This window comes from Arachis hypogaea, chromosome 9 (genome assembly GCF_003086295.3).
Source record: "Arachis hypogaea cultivar Tifrunner chromosome 9, arahy.Tifrunner.gnm2.J5K5, whole genome shotgun sequence".
NCBI classification, from domain to species: domain Eukaryota; kingdom Viridiplantae; phylum Streptophyta; class Magnoliopsida; order Fabales; family Fabaceae; genus Arachis; species Arachis hypogaea.
This window is the reverse complement of record NC_092044.1, coordinates 35113255-35134069: the sequence shown is the minus strand read 5'-3', so window position 1 is coordinate 35134069 and position 20815 is coordinate 35113255. Positions and strand designations below refer to the sequence as shown.

General features: G+C 36.2%; 2 protein-coding genes and 1 non-coding gene across 11 annotated transcripts; 1 reads left to right on the top strand and 2 right to left on the bottom strand.

Moving 5' to 3' along the window:
- Positions 1 to 438: 438 nt before the first annotated feature.
- On the bottom strand, positions 439 to 4405 carry LOC112710862 (amidase 1). Of its 2 annotated transcripts, none has more exons than XR_003157066.3 (9): positions 4126 to 4402; positions 3883 to 4035; positions 2894 to 3018; positions 2669 to 2794; positions 2223 to 2405; positions 1940 to 2087; positions 1656 to 1824; positions 1258 to 1408; positions 439 to 869 (listed from the first exon to the last, which is right to left on the bottom strand). XR_003157066.3 is itself a non-coding variant. In XM_025763295.3 (9 exons), the coding sequence occupies exons 1-9, from the start codon at positions 4242 to 4244 to the stop codon at positions 708 to 710; spliced, it is 1320 nt and encodes a 439-aa protein (XP_025619080.1). In that variant the 5' UTR covers positions 4245 to 4405; the 3' UTR covers positions 439 to 707. The 2 variants fall into 2 exon arrangements, 1 of the variants encoding a protein (XP_025619080.1); XM_025763295.3 differs by having other exon boundaries at positions 1258 to 1392; positions 4126 to 4405.
- Positions 4406 to 13217: 8812 nt separating this feature from the next.
- Positions 13218 to 13321, top strand: LOC112713581 (small nucleolar RNA R71). Its single transcript, XR_003158551.1, has one exon. It is a non-coding gene; the product is annotated as a small nucleolar RNA R71 (small nucleolar RNA).
- Positions 13322 to 15752: 2431 nt separating this feature from the next.
- LOC112710861 (uncharacterized) lies at positions 15753 to 18876 on the bottom strand. Of its 8 annotated transcripts, XM_072202899.1 has the most exons (10): positions 18784 to 18870; positions 18385 to 18528; positions 18189 to 18247; positions 18028 to 18087; positions 17799 to 17869; positions 17003 to 17068; positions 16539 to 16829; positions 16367 to 16410; positions 16230 to 16270; positions 15753 to 16004 (listed from the first exon to the last, which is right to left on the bottom strand). In XM_072202899.1, the coding sequence occupies exons 1-5, from the start codon at positions 18849 to 18851 to the stop codon at positions 17802 to 17804; spliced, it is 399 nt and encodes a 132-aa protein (XP_072059000.1). In that variant the 5' UTR covers positions 18852 to 18870; the 3' UTR covers positions 15753 to 16004; positions 16230 to 16270; positions 16367 to 16410; positions 16539 to 16829; positions 17003 to 17068; positions 17799 to 17801. The 8 variants fall into 8 exon arrangements, 6 of the variants coding, with proteins under 6 accessions (XP_072059000.1, XP_072058999.1, XP_072059001.1 ...); XR_003157061.2 differs by having other exon boundaries at positions 16367 to 16829; positions 18189 to 18255; positions 18784 to 18876; XR_011865659.1 differs by having other exon boundaries at positions 16367 to 16829; positions 18028 to 18063; positions 18189 to 18255; positions 18784 to 18876.
- Positions 18877 to 20815: the final 1939 nt, after the last annotated feature.

Here is a 20815-nt window from a genome sequence, read left to right as displayed (position 1 = left end):
CACCGTGAATTTATTACTATTGATACGACCCGATGCACTTGTCGGTAGTTATGCGAGATTGTAAAAATTTCATATCAAATTTTGGCGCCGTTGCTGAGGATTAATTGTAATTGATAAACTACTAGTTGATTGATTCCTTAGATTAGACATTTTTTCTTTTTGTTTATTCATTTAATTACTTTTATTTCTTTATTTTTTATTGCTAGTTAACTGTTTGTGATATTGCCTCACTAAGAATTCCCTCAATTGTGACAATGGGGATTCCAATTTCTTTTTATCTTGGTGATTGTGTTGCTACAGAGTATCTTTAAGAAAGAATGGAGTTTACATCATCCTTTGAATAAGCAAATTACATGGGAGATTTTTTCACCACCACAAAATAATTCAAGTTACTATGCTAATAGTAGTTGAGAGTATCAAGAACAAGAAATGATGGAGTTTGAGCAATCAAACCAAATGAAATATTTTTCAAGACCACAATATGATTCATACTCCTATGAATGAAACAACTAGCTAAATTGTAGTTGGGAAGGTCAAAGTCAAAGAGAATTCGATATTCCATATCCCATTCATCAAGAGCCATCAAATTGGGACTAAAATGTGTTCTATAATTAGAAGCTCTCTAAACTTGCATAAATTTATTTTGTCAGGAACTTGGGACATATATTGATATAACGTACAGCGAGATCCTTGTAGTTTAATTGTAGTTAACTTATATTCTTGGGATTTGACACTGCTGCTGCTTCCTCTTGCTTAATGCTGTCATAAAGATTCTCGACAAGGTGAAGCAAGAATCCGTCTGCACCGTGTTTGGCCAACAGTGAAACTGATATAGGAAGGTTATTATTCATCCCCAAGGGTATGGTTACCTACAGATAGTTAACAAACAACATTTCAGTTACATTCTGAAATTTAACAGACTAAGGATATTTATGATTCAGTTTGTTCAACCTTTTCTACTTTCTGTTTCAGTCATGTGAGTTTTATGCTTCTAAACCCTTTTGGTCAAGGTGAATCTAACATAATATCAGAGTATTATCACCCAACTTAAATTTTCTGTTGTATGCTTTCTTTTTACATTAATTTTATCTTCCATTTCTCAAGAAATTGACTTTCCTCAGTTCTTTTTATATTGTTTGGTTTCTAGATATTTAAAGAAATCCTTGCATATACAATTATTTAGAGAAACTATTAACCCGACTTACTTTGTTTCAATTAGTTTCTAAACAACATATAAATAGTGGAGAGAGGAACAACCTGGCAAAATCCAGAGACTCCAGCAATGGACAGCAAGCTAAATGCCCTTGCTCGAAAAACTTCTAATTCAGATGGATCTGTTTGTAGCTTTGGTGGAGACCCTGGTACTGTTGGGATCATGAGAACACCAAAATCCTGAAAGTTTCAAACACTTGAGAAATTCTTAGATAAGCAAGGTTCACCACACCCTCTTTTAAGCGCAAATTATTATTTAACTTGGTAAGAAAAGTATCTATTGTGGTAATGAATGAACTTCTGTTATGTTCTCAACAACTTTATAAATGTAAAAGACTCATACACAAGCATGATAAGTTTATGATGTTTATCTCATGAACTTTGTTCTTTGTTACTTGGTTATGTGGATTCCATAGTCCTTATACGTGTGTGAGAGAGAATACCCCAAGAAGAGAAGTAAGAGCATCGCGCAGTTCCCTTCTTATAGCATGGCAGATATCAGCATCTTCCCCTGTTGCATTTAAGGCTTCTGATACACGTTCAGATATTCCAGGACCTAAATTTGGTTTGACTGCACTGATCCACTCACCATGATTACTCTTGAACTCAAACCTAAGTTTAACAAAAGTGAACAAAGCAAGGAATCAAATGTAGTTCAAAACAGAACACAAAGGTGCACTCTTCAGTTTCTGAAAGCCAAGGATCAGCACTGGATGATGAGATACACCTCTGAAGCGATCTCATTGCGCTTGAAAGTGCTGTCAGTGATGGAATATTGTATACTTGGTCTATGTTCTCTTTTGTCATGAAATGGTTCAAGCTTGGAACATTGTCCTTCACATAGTCGCCGAGATTTTCGTGCTTTAATATATCACCTGCAAAGGATCAGATTGTTTCAGTTCAATTACATAACTAAACATCATTCTCAGCCGGTATGGAGATAGGTACGCCATTACATCAAATAACCATACTGAAATTATTACAGAAGTTCTATCTGGTCAATTGCTCACCTCCATATAGCTTCTCTGCAGCTTTAGTGACAACTTGTGTAATTAAATCAAATGGAGTGCTTGAAAGCCGAAAACAATCATCTGCGATGATTATGCGAGTAGGTCTAACAGCTGAGACTTCTGTCAGCTGTAGAAGTATGCGCCCAACGCTGGTGAAAGTCTTTGGATCCCTAGCAAACCATCCTGGATGTGAATTTGAGAAGTAGAAAATGAGTCTCCAATATAAAGAGCTGACTAAATAGTGAAAGCTAAACTTTCAAGACCATGAGACTTAGAATTACACAAGTTCTTTTAGGATCCATCTCTTGATGCTGAACAAGAGCATGTAGTACCAGCACATTAGTACATTGATACATTGATTTATGAATACACCAGGAGAGTCAAAATAAGTTTTCAATATGAGAAAACTAACAAGCTTCTATGATCCCAAAGTTGCAGGTTCTTACCCACAGTATCAAAGCTTTGTGCCATAGGAGTAACTCCAGATTCTGTAATAGCGCCATGAGAAGGACGAAAGCCAAAGATCCCACAGTAAGATGCAGGCACTCTTACACTTCCTCCCGTGTCGGTTCCTATCATACAAATCAAGTGGTGAAAATCAGGTTCAAAGTTCAAACTATTAACGAAGTGTTATCAGAATAATTGACTCATTGAATGGAAGAATAGTTCACCTAAGGAGAAATCAACCAGTTTTGCACCGACGGCAACAGCAGAGCCGCTAGAAGATCCTCCGGGAACCCGATCTGCGGCACAAGGATTTATAGGCGTGCCATAGTGTATATTCTCTCCATTTATGCTGCCAAGAAAAGAATCAGAGTAGTTAGTCACATTATTAACAGGGGAAAAAAAAAAACTCAAATGATCCTATTTTACTGAATCAGTTAAAGTTAAGAAAGTTACATAATGTCCCTATAAACTGAGAAATTCTTAGATAAATACTCCCTGCACAAGAATATGGAGCTGCTATGTACAAGCATATCAGCTGCTTCCATAAAGGAAACTTGCATGAAAGATAGCAATGACCAATAAATTTGATCTGTTAAAACTGTAAATTATACTGAAAAAGAAAAGGGACAAAGTCTTCTCTCAAAATCCTTGAAAATGACGAATTTGTCCTTCGTCATCTAAAAAAAAGTAACAAATAATTTATGTAGTAATGTTTATTTTGACCCTTGAAATTGAACTGAAGAATCAATTTGGCCTGTGACTTTTCAAAATGAACAAGTCAGTCATTTACTTTCAGAAATGTGACTTCCATTGGTCCTTAACCAAACTTCTCTCTCACATCTATAAGTGTAATGATGATATGGACAATTAAATGCCATCATATATTGGTCGATATAGTATTTGAAATTATGTTACAACAACTAAATAGTATCTATTAGAGAGGCAAAATGCATTTAACCGTCTATGTCAGCACTGCACTAACGATTATGGGATGAAAGTTTAGCCAATGACTAATGAGAGTCGAGTTTTTGGAAGTTGAGGACCTAGTTGATCATTTTTAAAAAATTAAAAATCAAATTAACCATCTTACCTGTTTCAACATTCAAGAACCAAAATATAAATGATCTCAATTAGTTATTCCCTACAAAATCCACACAGGTATAAAAGCACAATAATGGTGTCAGTTTACTGAGATTCGAGAAGGAGTTGAAACCTGTAAGCCATTTCATCCATGACAGTCTTGCCAACACAAGCAGCACCTGCTTTAAGGAGAGTCAAAACAGTTGGAGCAGTAGAAGTAGCCACAGGATGAGTCCTTAGCCAATCAGGGTTCCCGAATCCGGTCACATACCCTTTAACATCAAATCTGCGTGCTCGCAATCACAACAAACTCTTTGATTTCAAACAAACCGTTATGCTTATTACTTAGTGGGTAAAGTGTGACACAACAACTTACATGTCTTTGACTGCAAAAGTGAGTGAAGTGAGAGGAAGGGGAGCATGCCCGGGTGGTGAGGAACTTGGGGGTAGAAGGAACCTCTCCATGAACGCTCCGTAGTTCGAGGAAGTTTCCATGATTGGTTGGTTCTGTCGCAGGGTTGCAAACACGCTCTATCCTAAGTTTTTCAACTACGGAAGGATGATGGTGTGGTGGTTAAGTAGTAACTAACAGAAAACTGTAGCGGCACTTCACTATTTATTATTTCAACTTTTCAAGTGTTCCAGCATTTCCACCCATTTAGCCATTAATTTCAATCATAAAATATATAAATAGTCGAGACCAAATGATTAAAATTACTTAAACATCCACAATACTTAAAATATTTCTTATATTTTACTCTCTATGAAGTAAAAAAATATACTCTACATTTTCTGTAGATTTGTCGAAAATTTCAATTTGTCCACCAAATTTAGGATTTTTTATTTAAATAAATGAAATAAATATTTTAATTACTGAAATAAATAATTATAAAAATTATTATTAAAATCCGTTCTCCAACTTTATTTTGTTTATACTGTAAACGAGATATGTGTTAAAATAATGTGTTTACTGTGTAAACGAGATACAGTAAGAGAAATTTTCAATTGCTATAAAAGAATGTACAATTCTTGTCATTCTCCACATACATTTCATATCTTCTTCTCTCCTGTTTTTCTTACAAAAAGTAGGAAAAAATGTCTAATAATAGCGGATACGTAGTTATCTGTGTGTATCCCAATTGTCGTATGAGAAATAGCGACAATGAGGTGATATTTGAGTGTGAAAATCCGTTACTATTGCACACTCGGCGTGTAAGTTCATTGTCCGAATTGAAAAGTTTGATATTGAGCAACCTTGTTGGCACATGGAGAGGAGAGATCGAAAGGGTGGGGTATAGGTTGCTAGCACCGTTGGGTAATGGAGTTTTCCGTTTTCAACTATTCGGCTCCTCGACGACGAGCATGTGCGACTCATGTTCGACATCCATGGGAGAATCATGGCAGAACAAGTGATGGACCTTTCTGCCGAGGTTGGTGATGTTGATGGTGGTGATTCTGTACACTCGACGTTTGTGTAGGATGACTCACCTTTCGCACCACCACTGATTCATGTTGCCATGCCAGTGGAAGACATGGAGGTGGGTAAGGAAGACTCCGACGAAGAGTATGTTGTGGATAGCAAAGATAATGATTCCTCTAAAGATGATGATGACGAGGAGTTTGTACCGGAGACGCCGGCCGAGGCAGCGGTGCGATGTTTTGCTTCCCCTCTCACCCGATTACGGCGCTATCAAATGTACCAAGTCACTATCATACATTGGATCTGGACACCATGCATGAGAAATCTCAATTTTTCAACATTGGGAAAGAGTATTACAACCTAGATGATGGGGTTGAGTTTCGGGTTGGCCATAGATTCAAATGCCGAGATGCAGTAATGCAGGGTGTGAAGAATTACAGTATTCGCAGAAGTGCTGAGTATCGAGTCGTGGAATCGGACCAATTAGAGTACCATGTGCATTGCCGTCAAGCTGCAAATGGATGTCCATGGAGTATCCGTGTTGCCCTCCAACAAAACCATGGATGTTTTATTTCATTAGGGAGGTCCGGAGGGTTGGTGAAGTGCATACTTGTCTAGCACCTACCATGTCCCAAGACCATCAACAACAAGATAGCAGCCTCATCTGCAAGTCATCCTGCCGTTGATACAGACAAACCCATCCGTCAGCATCCCTGTCCTGCAAGGTGCAGCCTGGCAGAGCTATCACTTCAAATCCTCCTACAGAAAGGTCCAGATGGCGAAGAAAAAGATTAGAAACACATAAACAATTGTTACTTCGCAGCAATAGGATACATGAAAATTTCTCGGTCAAGTGGACACCACTGAAAAAATCTCTAGTATATCTAGGACACCAACAGCAGAGTGCAGCCGATGATGTCTGTAATGCCTTGGTGTACTGCAGAGCATATTGAGTGGTATGTCCTAGCAAGCACCGTTGAGCTCCAAGACAACGCACGGCGCCGCCCAAAGTCTTACAATAGTGGCAGCCAATGCAGATGGACCAAGTTGTTTGACTTGTCCGTCATCAGGTAGCCTACGATTAGTAACAAGATATAATACCTCGTATACTATCGAAGTGTATCCGGGTCATTGGTCGGTGGCATATGGCGGATACGGTCCCTCAGACATACAAACTTTAGCGAGAATGACTCCTTCCTTTGAGCCCCCTACTGTGGAACCACTAGAGGCCTGGCACTAAGCAGTCGCTCCACCATCTCCCATGTCTTTGAGCCGTGCCACTTGAGGAAGTCACGGAAGCACCCCCAACTGGGTCCCCGTGTGCGCGTAGCCCAAGGTGGTATGCCATGTCCTGTAGGGTGATGGTGACTTCACCCCACGATAGATAGAACATGTGGTTCGCTGGACGCCATCGCTCCATGAATATCGTAATCAGGGAGTTGTCGAATACGAAATCCCTGAGAGGCACCATGTCGCTGAATCCAGCCTCCTTCAGATACGAGACGATGGCGTCCAATAGAGGAAGCATGTGTGACACTTGCCGGGGCAAGAGTAGGCGAAGCCTCTGACAAAGAAAAATATTTCACAATTATTAAAAATTAAAAATTAAAAATTTGTCTAAGTCCATCAACATAAACCGTCTTAAATAATACATATTTTCTAATTGCATTATGTGAAATTAAAATATTCAGTAAAGTAATTAATTATCTAACTACCAAACTTTGAGTTAACTTAATAATCTAATTATCATACTTGGCTAGTTACTAACTAAATTAATAAATTAAGACACGTGTGACCCCTAAACTAGACTCCACAAATGAAAAATATCTACTCCAATATTTAAAGCCTAAATTAATAATTATACAGTTAACAATTTAATTACCAAAAATCATACCCACAACCTTAGAATTACTATTTTCTATCAGTGACCTATTTCTCAGGATACAAATTGTATTCTAGTTCTCGACAAGTATCCTAACCATGGCTATACATACATGGAATTATATAAAATAATAACCACATTCCTAGAATTAATAATTTCTACCAGTGACCTATTCCTAATCATTGTAATTGTATCCAAGTTCTTCGCAAGTACCCTAACCATGGCTCTACATCTATGGGAATACATAAAACTCAAGATAATAGAACTAACCACCAAGTTATCTGTTCTAGCATAGTGCCATGTCGTATTCAGCTAGTTGATGTTCTAATCATGTGCATCTACGTACGCCATCTTCATATTACTCGATAATATGATCAGAAATGGTTAAAAGAGAAGAGAAAGTGGTCGAAAATTTCGAATTGGGGTCCGGAATCTCACTGTCAACAAAATGTATATAAAGATGTCCCCCAACCTTATCTCATTTACAGTGTAAATGAGACATGTGTACGCTTATCTCGTTTACATTATAAACGAGATAAACTTGGGGAATGAATTTGTAGTAACCGAAAAAAAGGAGAGAGAGTAGCACGTGGGGGGCACATGCCCGCACTTAATCTCCTTTTTTCTTTTCCTAAACTCTCTCGAGCTCCCTATCCCTCTCTATCTCTCGTTTCTTTTTTCATTCTTTCATACAAGAAGCAACAAACCCCCTCCTTCCCTTCATCTTCTCTTCTATCCTATCTTCTTCATTTCAAAAATTTTTATTTCAACCACAACATACTAAATTTCATTTTTATCCTTCTATTTTATCTCCATTTTAATACATCATTTATAACCCAAGAGAAATTTTTGTTTTCACAACCTCAAATCAAAGATTTCATCTTAATGAGTAAAGGAAGCATTCAACTTTTGAGTTTCAGTTATTATTGAGGCTTCAAGGTAACTCTTTGACTCAATAATTAGCTATATCTCCAATTTTTGTCATCTCTATACATGTGGATATAGCAAAATCCGAATTAGGGTTATTAAGATTAGGAAATTTGGGGCTTTTATCAAAGTGAGTAAGATTATGTTAATTGACAATATTAGTAGCTCACAAATATCATTATTGTCAAAATTCTAGAGTTGTAGAGTTATTGGACATCATTCGGAAGTGGTGCACGGATTTATGATCATCAACAATGGCTCCAATAATTTGGTAGCTCTCACACGTGAATTACACTTAGTCACAACTCCGCACAACTAACCAGCAAGTGCACTGGGTCGTCCAAGTAATACCTTACGTGAGTAAGGGTCGATCCCACGGAGATCGTTGGTATGAAGCAATCTATGGTCATCTTGTAGATCTCAGTCAGGCTGATTCAAATGTGATTGGATTATATAATTAAAAGATAAATAAAATAGGATAGAAATACTCATGTAAATTAATGGTGGGAATTTTAGATAAGTGTATGGAGATGTTTGTCCCTATTGAATCTCTGTTTTCCTACTGCTTTCATCCAATCCTTCTTACTCCTTTCCATGGCAAGCTGTATGTAGGGCATCACCGTTGTCAATGGCTACATCCCATCCTCTCAGTGAAAATGGACCAAATGCTCTGTCACAGCACGGCTAATCATCTGTCGGTTCTCAATCAGGTTGGAATAGAATCCCGTGATTCTTTTGCGTCTGTCACTAACACCCAGCCTTTTCAGGAGTTTGAAGCTCGTCACAGTCATTCAATTCCAGAATCCTACTCGGAATACCACAGACAAGGTTAGACTTTCCGGACTCCCATGAATGCCGCCATCAATTCTAGCTTATACCATGAAGATTCTGATCAAGAAATCCAAGAGATATGTGCCCGGTCTAAGGTAGAACGGAAGTGGTTGTCAGTCACGCGCGTTCATAGGTGAGAATGATTATGAGTGTCACAGATCATCACATTCAGCAAGTTGAAGTGCAACGAATATCTTAGAAAAGGAATAAATCGAATTGAATAGAAAATAGTAGTAATTGCATTGAAACTTGAGGTACAGCAGAGCTCCACACCCTTAATCTATGGTGTGTAGAAACTCCACCATTGAAAATACATAAGTGATAGAGGTTCAGGCATGGCCGAATGGCCAGCCCCCTAAAACGTGATCAATAGTCTCCTAAGATGAATAATAAAATAAAACTGAGACCAAAGATGTAACGTGGTCAAAAGACGACTAATACACTAGTAAAATGTCTTATTTATACTAAACTAGCTACTAGGGTTTACAGAAGTAAGTAATTGATGCATAAATCCACTTCCGGGGCCCACTTGGTGTGTTCTTAGGCTGAGCTTGATCTATCCACGAGCTGAGGCTTCTCTTGGAGTTGAACGCCAAGTTGTAATGTGTTTTGGGCGTTCAACTCTGGTTCATGACGTGTTTCTGGCGTTTGACTCCAGAATGCAGCATGGAACTGGCGTTGAGCGCCAGTTTACGTCATCTGATCACGAATAAAGTATGGACTATTATATATTTCTGGAAAGCTTTGGATGTCTACTTTCCAAAACCATTGAGAGCGCGCCATTTGGAGTTTTGTAGCTCCGGAAAATCCATTTCGAGTGCAGGGAGGTCAGATTCCAACAGCATCAGCGGTCCTTTGTCAGCCTCCTATCAGAGTTTTGCTCAGGTCTCTCAATTTCAGCCAAAAATACCTAAAATCACAGAAAAACACACAAACTCGTAGTAAAGTCTAGAAATGTGAATTTAGCATAAAAAATAATGAAAACATCCCTAAAAGTAGCTAGATCATACTAAAAACTACCTAAAAACAATGCCAAAAAGCGTATAAATTATCCGCTTATCACAACACCAAACTTAAATTGTTGCTTGTCCCCAAGCAACTGAAAATCAATTAGGATAAAAAGAAGAGAATATACTATAAATTCCAAAATATCAATGAATATTAATTCTAATTAGATGAGCGGGACTTGTATCTTTTTGCTTCTGAACAGTTTTGGCATCTCACTTCATCCTTTGAAGTTTAGAATGATTGGCTTCTCTTGGAACACAGAGTTCAAATAGTGTTAATTGATTCTCCTAGTTAAGTATGTTGAGTCTTGAACATAGCTACTTATGAGTCTTGGCCGTGGCCCTAAGCACTTTGTTTTCCAGTATTACCACCGGATACATAAATGCCACAAACACATAACTGGGTGAACCTTTTCAGATTGTGACTCAGCTTTGCTAGAGTCCCCAGTTAGAGGTGTCCAGAGCTCTTAAGCACACTCTTTTTGCTTTGGATCACGACTTTAACCACTCAGTCTCAAGCTTTTCACTTGGACCTTCATGACACAAGCACATGGTTAGGGACAGCTTGATTTAGCCGCTTAGGCCTGGATTTATTTCCTTGGGCCCTCCTATCCATTGATGCTCAAAGCCTTGGATCCTTTTTACCCTTGCCTTTTGGTTTTAAGGGCTATTGGCTTTTTCTGCTTGCTTTTTCTTTTTCTTTCTATTTTTTTCGCCACACTTTTTTTTTCGCAAGCCTTTTGCTTTTTCACTGCTTTTTCTTGCTTCAAGAATCATTTTTATGATTTTTCAGATCATCAATAACATTTCTCTTATTCATCATTCTTTCAAGAGCCAATAATTTTAACATTCATAAATAACAAGATAAAAAATATGCACTGTTCAAGCATTCATTCAGAGAATAAAAAGTATTGTCACCACATCAATATAATTTAAAATAAATTCAATGATAAATTCGAAATTCATGTACTTCTTGTTCTTTTGAATTAGAAACATTTTTCATTTAAGAGAGGTGAAGGATTAATGGAATTATTCGTAGCTTTAAGACATAGTTACTAACTACTAATGATCATGAAGTAGAGACACAAAACATAGATAAATATATAACATAAAAACTGAAAAGCAGAGAAAATAAGAATAAAGAATGAGTCCACCTTAGTGAGGATGGTGCCTTCTTGAAGGACCAATGGTGCTCTTTGAGCTCCTCTATGTTTCTTCCTTGCTTCTGTTGCATGATCCCTAGTGATTTTGGTGCTCCTATCCTTAGTTGCTCCCAATAATTGTGTGGAGGAAAATTTATCCCCTGAGGTATCTCAGGGATCTCTTGATTTGCATTCAAATGTTCTACCACTGAGATTTAGACCCTTTAGATGAATCTCTCCATCTCCTATGACTTGGAGGTGGAAGCTTTTGTCTTCCCTTTCCTCTTTCTAGAGGTTTCTCTGGCCTTAGGTGCCATCAATGGTTATGGAAAAACAAAAAGCTATGCTTTTACTACACTAAACTTAAAATGTTGCTCACCCTTGAGCAAAAAAAGAAAGAATAGAAGAAGAAGAAGAAGATATAGAGGAGAGGGAGAGAGATGTGTATTCGGCTATGTAGGGTGGGTTTGGGTGGGGAAGAGATGGATGTGAGTGGTGAAAAACAGAAGGGATGACCGTGAATGGAGAGAAAAAGGGTGAGGTAGGTGGGGATCTTGTGAGGTCCACAGATCCTGAGATGATCCTGTGGGATCCACAGATCCTGAGGTATCAAGGATTTACATCCCTGCACTAATTAGGCATGTACAATACCTTTGCATGCAATTCTGGTGTTTAAACACCGAGGTGATGCATGTTCTGGGCGTTCAACGCCCATCTGCAGCATGTTTCTGGTGTTGAACGCCAGTTCCATGCTTGTTTCTGGCGTTCAGCGCCAGCTCCATGCTCTGTTCTGGCGTTGAATGCCAGCCAGATGCTCCTTACTGGCGTTTAAATGCCAGTAGGTCCTTCCTCCAGGGTGTGATTTTTCTTCTGCTATTTTTTATTCTGTTTTTAATTTTTGTATTTTTTTGTGACTCCACATGATCATGAACCTAATAAAACATAAAATAACAGTGAAAATAAAATAAAATTAGATAAATAAAAATTGGGTTGCCTCCCAATAAGCGCTTCTTTAATGTCAATAGCTTGACAATGGGCTCTCATGGAGCCACACAGGTGATCAGGTCAATGTTGTATAGTCCCAACACCAAACTTAGAGTTTGGTTGTGGGGATTCAACACCAAACTTAGAGTTTGATTGTGGCCTCCTAACACCAAACTTAGAGTTTGACTGTGGGGCTCTGTTTGACTCTGTACTGAGAGAAGCTTTTCATGCTTCCTCTCATTACCAAATAACTTGGCATTTAGCTTCATGATGGTTCCTAGATATTGAGCAACTTGCTCTTCAGTTACATCTTCATCCTCTTCAGAGGAAGAATAGTTCTCAGAGCTCATGAATGGTAAAAAGAGGTTCAATGGAATCTCTATGGTCTCTATATGAGCCTCAGATTCCTTTAGGTCCTCAATAGGGAACTCCTTTTTGCTTGAGAGACGTCCCATGAGGTCTTCCTCCTTGGGATTTACGTCATCTTCTTCCTCATTGCATTCGGCCATATTGACTATATCAATGGCCTTGCACTCTCTCTTTGGATTCTCTTCTGTATTGCTTGGGAGAGTACTAGGAGGAGTTTCAGTTACTTTTTTACTCAGCTGGCCCACTTGTGCCTCCAAATTTCTAATGGAGGACCTTGTTTCACTCATGAAATTTAAAGTGGCTTTAGACAGATTAGAGACTATGTTTGATAAGTTAGAGGTGCTCTGTTCAGAATTCTCTGTTTGTTGCTGAGAAGATGATGGAAAAGGCTTGCCATTGCTAAACCTATTTCTTCCACCATTGTTAAAGCCTAGTTGATGCCTTTGTTGATCCTTCCATGGGAAATTTGGGTGATTTCTCCATGATGAGTTATAGGTGTTTCCATAAGATTCACCCATGTAATTTACCTCTGCCATTGCAGGGTTTTCAGGATCGTAAGGTTCTTCTTCAGAAGATGCCTCTTTAGTACTGTTGGATGCATTTTGCCATGCATTCAGACTTTGAGAAATCATGTTGACTTGCTGAGTCAACATTTTGTTCTGAGTCAATATGGCATTCAGAGCATCAATTTCAAGAACTCCCTTCCTCTGAGGCGTCCCATTATTCACGAAATTCCTCTCAGAAGTGTACATGAATTGGTTATTTACAACCATGTCAATGAGTTCCTGAGCTTCTGCAGGCATTTTCTTTAGGTGAATGGATCCACCTGCAGAGTGGTCCAATGACATTTTGGAAAACTCAGATAGACCATAATAGAATATATCTAATATGGTCCACTCTGAAAACATGTCAGAAGGACACTTTTTGGTCATCTGCTTGTATCTTTCCCAAGCTTCATAGAGGGATTCACCATCTTTTTGCTTGAAGGTCTGAACATCCACTCTAAGCTTGCTCATCTTTTGAGGAGGAAAGAATTTATCCAAGAAGGCCGTGACCAGCTTATCCCAGGAGTCCAGGCTATCTTTAGGTTGAGAGTCCAACCATGTTCCAGCTATGTCTTTTACAGTAAAAGGGAAAAGCATGAGCCTGTAGACTTCAGGATCTACTCCATTCGTCTTTACAGTCTCACAGATATGCAAGAACTCAGTTAAAAATTGATAGGGATCTTCTGATGGAAGTCCATAAAACTTGCAGTTTTGTTGCATTAGAGCAACTAGTTGAGGTTTCAGCTCAAAATTGTTTGCCCCAATGGTAGGGATTGAGATGCTTCTTCCATCAAACTTGGACATGGGTTTAGTAAAATCACCAAGCATCCTCCTTGCATTATTGTTGTTGGGTTCGGCTGCCATCTCCTTCTCTTGTTCGAAAATCTCAGAAAGGTTGCCTCTGGATTGTTGTAATTCAGCTTCTCTTAGTTTTCTCTTCAGAGTCCTTTCAGGTTCAGGATCAGCTTCAACAAGAGTGCCTTTTTCCTTGTTCCTGCTCATATGAAAGAGAAGAGAAAAAGAAAAGGAAGAGGAATCCTCTATGTCACAGTAAAGAGGTTCCTTATTATTAGTAGAAGAAGAAAGGGGATAAAGAAAGGAGACTCCAAACAGAAGGGTGAGGATAGGGGTAGTGAATTGAGATGAAGAGAGGTGAAGAAAAGTGTTAGTAAATAAATAAATAAATAGAAGAAGATGAAAGAGAGATTTTCGAAAACATTTTTGAAAAGGAGTTAATGAATTTCGAAAATTAAGATAAGAAATTAAAATTAAAATTAAAATTTGAAACAATTAATTAATTAAAAAGAATTTTTGAAAAAGAAGGAGATATTTTCGAAAATTAGAGATAGAAAAGTAGTTAGGTGGTTTTGAAAAAGATAAGAAACTAACAAAAAGTTAGTTAGTTGATTGAAAAAATTTGAAAATCAATTTTGAAAAGATAAGAAGATAAGAAGATATTTTGAAATCAAATTTTTGGATAAGACAAAATTTTTGAAAAAGATATGATATAAAAGATATGATAAGAAGATAAGATAGAAAAGATATGGTTTTTAAAAGATTTAAATTTTAAAATTAAATTTGATTACTTTACTAACAAGAAACTATAAGATAAGATTCTAGAATTTAAAGATTGAACCTTTCTTAACAAGAAAGTAACAAACTTTAAATTTTTTAATTAGTCATATTAATTGTTAGCACATTTTCAAAAATTTTAAAATAAAATTAAGAAAAAGATATTTTGAAAAATAATTTTCAAAATTTTCGAAAAATAGAAAAAATGAAAAGGATATGATTTTTGAAAAAGATTTTTAAAAGATAGGATTTTTTTTTTTAAAATTGAAAATTTGACTTGACTTGTAAGAAACAACTAATTTTAAAAATTTTTGACTAAGTTAACCCAAATTTTTGAAATTTTGAGAGAAAAAAAGAAAAGATATTTTTTTTATTTTTTTTAATTTTTAATGATGAGAGAGAAAAACAACAAAAATGACTCACAACATAAAAATTATGAATCAAAACTCATGATGCATGCAAGAACACTATGAATGTCAAGATGAACACCAAGAACACTTTGAAGATCATGATGAACATCAAGAACATATTTTTGAAAAATTTTTTATGCAAAGAAAACATGCAAGACACCAAACTTAGAAATCTTTAATGCTTGGACTCTAACAAACAAAAAATGCATATGAAAAACAAGAAAATACACAAAACAAGAAAACATCAAGATCAAACAAGAAGACTTACCAAGAACAACTTGAAGATCATGAAGGACACTATGAATGCATGAATTTTCGAAAAATGCATAATAATTTTAAAAACATGCAATTGACACCAAACTTATTTTTGATTTTTATGATTTTATGATTTTTTTGGATTTTTGTAATTTTTTTTCAAAAATATTCTTTAGAAAAACGAAAATAAATAAAAAAAATTTGAAAGATTTTTGAAAATTTTTAAAAAAAAATTACCTAATATGAGCAACAAGATGAACCGTCAGTTGTCCATACTCGAACAATCCCCGGCAACGGCGCCAACACTACAAGATTTTTGTTTATTTGTGGAGGTTTTTTTTCTTATTTGTGGAGGTTTATAACCCCCACCAAATAGTTTTTGGGAGTTTCTAAAACCTCCAAAATTTGAGGTGCCACGAGGTCTTTTGTGGGGGTTTTTAAAAACCTCCACGATCTATTCAGTGGAGGTTTTGTGTGTGTTTAGTGGGAGTTTTATACTGGTGTTTGTGGCAGTTTTAAATCACTTTTTGTGGCAGTTTAAAACCCCCACAAATTAATTTTCTCATTTACACACTACTCAAATTAATTTTTTTTACATTAAAATTTAAAAACTAAATCTTTTATAGCACAATAATTCCTCAATGACACCAAAAAAATAATAATTTCTCAATATAAGATAACTCTATATATATAAAAGTTTTCAATGTCAATAATTCCAAACATAATTACATATGATATTGTTCTTCATAACTATTACTTGCTTTTCATTAAAAAAAAATAAAATAAAATAACTTCAATGTTTTAATATCATATAACTACATAATTGCAATAACAGCAGCTTCAGTAATGCACATGCCCATGGAGTTCTCCACACAAATGATTGTCACGTAGTGTAACTAAATAGCATGACCCTGCAGATTATTCACAAAAAATTATTCTATGAATAGCATGACCTTGCATGCCATTGATCAAGGACTAAATTTAAAAATTATTCAATGATACTGATAAACCAAAGTCTGAAAGCAGTAAACTCTTCTAATTATTCACAGAAAAACAAAGTATGGACAAGCTTAGGAAAAACAAACAAAAGGGAAAGAAAAAAAATGCACAATGCTGATTGAATGATGAATGTATACCACACTTTTCACAGTGGAAATAGTTCTCTTGACCACCAACCCTGTTTTTAAATTAGATCATAAAAAATTAGCTTGTATGTCATAAATTCAAGTGACATAAGATATGGATATACTCAACACAGCTAAGTAAACCGTACCTACAGATTTCACACTCATCACAATGAATCTGTTGTTTTCCTATCTGCAAATTGATTAAAAAAACATTCAGCATCATTGAGGAAGCAAAAATATTAACAATTCCTAGCTGGAATTATGCATCAAATTCAGCCTAGTCCATCTCCAAGAAATAAGTTGGAAGAAAATACTTACCGGCTGCTCAGTGTTACAAATTGCACAAACAACCTGAAACACTTTAGAAACTATTTAAAATTTGGAAAACATTGAACTGATAGAAATTTTGAAATGGCCAAAAAGATAAGAAATTTTGCCATCCAAACCTCATAATAGCAGTAGGACCACCCGTCTCTATCTCATCTAAAATATGCCTCAAAGATAGATCTTCTTTTATGCGTACCATTCCCTTCTCAAGCTGATCTATTCAGCCAGTTCCTTGATACTTAGATCCTATGCATTCCATATTTTAGCATTAGTAATATGGACCTGAAATGCATGGTTTATATTATTGTCTCACTATTGGTTTTAAAACAATACACCACTAAGATCCAAAAAACTGCATGTACAAAAATAAGATTTTCTATAAGATAGAACATGTCCATAAAGTGAAATGAAATGCTAATTAACAATAACATTCTGAAACTTGTTGGGGATCGTACCTTTTTCATTTTTAGGGAGCACACCTTTTCCAGTCTTCTTGATGTTTAGGCTGAATTTTTTCACCCCTGACTCAGCCATCATAAAAACCTGAAATTCTTTTGTAGCACACAATATATAAATAAATAAATAAAATACTTAGTCAAAATTTAGTTTATTTTTCTAACAATCTAAACCAACTAGTTTACTTTTCCTTTTCAAAATTTGGATGGATTAATTTTTAGTCAAGAATAACTACTCTTACCAATAAATAATCAAAGCAAGCATGTGTCAACTAAGTTGGAACAACAAAAGTGGATTCTGCTATTGACTTCAAAAGCTTAAGCAGTGTTACACAACAGCTTAAGCAAAAAAAGTCTATATCTATATGTTTTTACACTTCAAAGCCTTGATTTCAAAAGCTAATAGACCCAAAAAAAAAGATTGGTTAATTTTTTTATAATTATTATATATATAAAATCATAGTTATAAACTCAATAGCATCTGAAGAAAAATTAATGCACTATCAACTTAAATGCCTTGTTGAATGAAAATGTAAGCTTTCCTAGTTTGTAAAAAGTATCAATAGTTATAAGGAGCATTCTCATATAAATAGATTTCACTTGATTATCACTTGCAAATGATATGTTAAGAGTTCAACATGATTCATAATTATGCAATTGCAGTAAATAAGCCCCACTAGCTAGAAAAGCAATTAGGTCACGCTAAAATCTAAATCATTAAGTTCTGTTCATTATCAGATGTTCATAAATAAAACAATCGATTATTAATAAAATGAACAAAAGTTAAATGTATTACCGTTTAGTGGTTTTGAAATGTCCATACAATGTTCAGAAGGAGATGTACAAAGGAAGTTATTTCCTGAAATACTATGATAAAAGAAGTATAGTGTCAATTAATGCATGATTAAAGGAAATTTAGAAAAAAAAAACAAAAGTGCTACAAGTGTTTCTTCTTTTTAATAGGATAATCAGAATTTAGCTGTTGCATATCTAGGCAAAAAAGCTAATACAATTAAAGAACTCACATGTAACCTTTTGCCAAAATTTTTGGAGTGGGACCACTGAGATTATTAAATGACAAGTCCCTTCAAAAAATATAAGGTTAGGAACTGTACTTGACTGATTGAGGAGGTAAAGGTATTACAAAATTTCATAGAGGAGTAGAGGACATGCAAAAATGAAAGACCTGTCAAGTTAGTAACAAGTGGAGGGATCTGTCCAGATAGATTATTTTTGCTGAGCCACCTGAAAAGCTTGGCATGATTGAATTAGGAACCATGGAGTTAGAGAAACACTAATGAATAAAATTAAAATTTAAGGGGAACAAAAAAAACAGGGTTAAAATAACATCATCATCTATCTATTTGTTAAAACACACTCACAAGTAACTTAGTTGAGACAATAAGTCCAAAGAACTAGGAATTCCTCCAACAAACTGGTTACTGGAAAGGTCTAGAGTTTGAAGCTCTGACAACTTGCCTATCTCAGCCGCGATAGGACCAGATAACTGATTGTTCTGTAGTAACCTAAGTTCAGCAATGAAAAAACTCACTTAGTCACATGATAAAATGAGTTCATTGTATTTTATGACTACTTATTTTTATCCTACCGTTGTTTGGCATCTATTAAAAATTAGTGGAAGGTTATTATGACTATTTATGAATAAAAAGCATAATAAACAAGGCATCTTTCAGATACTGCTGAGTCAACAATACACCACAATTCACCATTAAGTTTGAAAAGTATAGGCAATTTATGTGGAGAATAAGAGAGACACTCACAATGTTCGGAGATGGCTCAAATTTCCAATTCCTGACAAAAGAGTTCCAGATAAACCAGCACTGGCCATTTTCCTACCAAAAGCAGAAAGTTACCACCAGAAACAAAGATCAGTATCATTAGAATACAGTGGATGGTATTAGAAAGACAGAGAAATGAATTTTTCCCAATATCTAGTCATTCTAATGACATCACTTAAATTTGAAGGAATGGTTTCGTAGAACAAGTTTTGAGAGAAATCAAGAAACTACAGGTTTTTCTTTTGGCCTATCCACTCTAGAATTGACCCACTGAAATAGTTAGCGAATAATTCATACACATCTAGAAGGCTATTGTCAATGAGCAGCTTCTTCAGTTCAAGAGCAATTTTAATAGCTACATGATTGGGAATCTGCAACCAACAAGCAAATCACAAATGATACTAACCAAATCAAGTCCACATTGCAGCATTATCATCCAACCGCACCTACTGAGCGAAAATCTAGACAGAACATAGTAGTGATCCGCATTATCACCCAACCACACCTTCACCTATAAGCACAAAACACAAGGGAATCGATATTCACACTATAGAAGCAAATAAACCAATTGAAACTGAACAGAAAATAGATTCCAAAATGATTGATTATGTACATTCATGCAATGAAGAAAATTTTCGATATCTATATTGAAATTGAGGTTTCGAAACGGACCTTAACGAAATCGTACTTGGAAGAAGAATTGCGGGAAGAGAATTTGTTTTTGGAGGAGAAGCTTTGCTTTTCATCGCTTTCTTCGCCGCTGGCAGATGAATGGCTGTAGCAGTGGCGGTGGCTGTGGCGGTAGCAACGGCAGGGCGATGGCGAGGACGACTGTTATGATTAGGTCTTGCTCCCTCTCCATCTCACTCGAAGCTACTAGAAGCTAGCCCTTGTTTGCATCTTTACTATGGGCTTTGAGAGTTTATTTGGGCCTTTAAAATACTGACATTTTTATTTTTGGGAGTTTTGTAAATTGTCACAAATAGATAATGTTGGGGAGGTTTTTAAAACCTCCACTATAAAACCTCCATCAATTAGTGAGAATCTTGTAGTGCAAAAACTTGGTGCACGAATTTGTGATCATCAACAATGGCTCCAATAATTTGGTAGCTCTCACACGTGAATTATACTTAGTCACAACTCCGCACAAATAACCAGCAAGTGCACTAGGTCGTCCAAGTAATACCTTACGTGAGTAAGGGTCGATCCCACGGAGATTGTTGGTATGAAGCAATCTATGGTCATCTTGTAGATCTCAGTCAGGCTGATTCAAATGTGATTGGATTAGATAATTAAAAGATAAATAAAATAGGATAGAAATACTCATGTAAATTAATGGTGGAAATTTTAGATAAGCGTATGGAGATGTTTGTCCCTGTTAAATCTCTGTTTTACTACTGCTTTCATCCAATCCTTCTTACTCCTTTCCATGGCAAGCTGTATGTAGGGCATCACCGTTGTCAATGGCTACATCCCATCCTCTCAGTGAAAATGGTCCAAATGCTCTGTCACAGCACGGCTAATCATCTGTCGGTTCTCAATCAGGTGTGAAGCTCGTCACAGTCATTCAATCCTAGAATCCTACCCGGAATACCATAAACAAGGTTAGACTTTCCGGATTCCCATGAATGCCGTCATCAATTCTAGCTTATACCACGAAGATTCTGATCAAGGAATCCAAGAGATATGTGCCCGGTCAAAGGTAGAACGGAAGTGGTTGTCAGTCATGCGCGTTCATAGGTGAGAATGATGATGAGTATCACGGATCATCACATTCAGCAAGTTGAAGTGCAACGAATATCTTAGAACAGGAATAAATCGAATTGAATAGAAAATAGTAGTAATTGCATTGAAACTTGACGTACAACAGAGCTCCACACCCTTAATCTATGGTGTGTAGAAACTCCACCGTTGAAAATACATAAGTGATAGAGGTTCAGGCATGGCCGAATGGCTAGCCCCCTAAAACGTGATCAATAGTCTCCTGAGATGAATAATAAAATAAAACTGAGAC

Bases quoted from the DNA above. Each gene is read 5' to 3' on its own strand.
- LOC112710862 (XM_025763295.3), bottom strand. From the start codon at position 4,244: ATGGAAACTTCCTCGAACTACGGAGCGTTCATGGAGAGGTTCCTTCTA. The intron at 2,795-2,893 runs GTGAACTATTCT...TTTGTATGATAG, and splicing joins ACTGGTTGATTTCTCCTTAG to GAACCGACACGGGAGGAAGT. The intron at 870-1,257 runs GTTGTTCCTCTC...AACTATCTGTAG, and splicing joins GAGTCTCTGGATTTTGCCAG to GTAACCATACCCTTGGGGAT.
- LOC112710861 (XM_072202898.1), bottom strand. From the start codon at position 18,851: ATGGCCAGTGCTGGTTTATCTGGAACTCTTTTGTCAGGAATTGGAAAT. The intron at 18,088-18,188 runs GTCTTTCATTTT...TATTTTTTGAAG, and splicing joins ACTTGTTACTAACTTGACAG to GGACTTGTCATTTAATAATC. The intron at 17,870-18,027 runs GTGAGTTCTTTA...CTTTTATCATAG, and splicing joins ATTTTGGCAAAAGGTTACAT to TATTTCAGGAAATAACTTCC.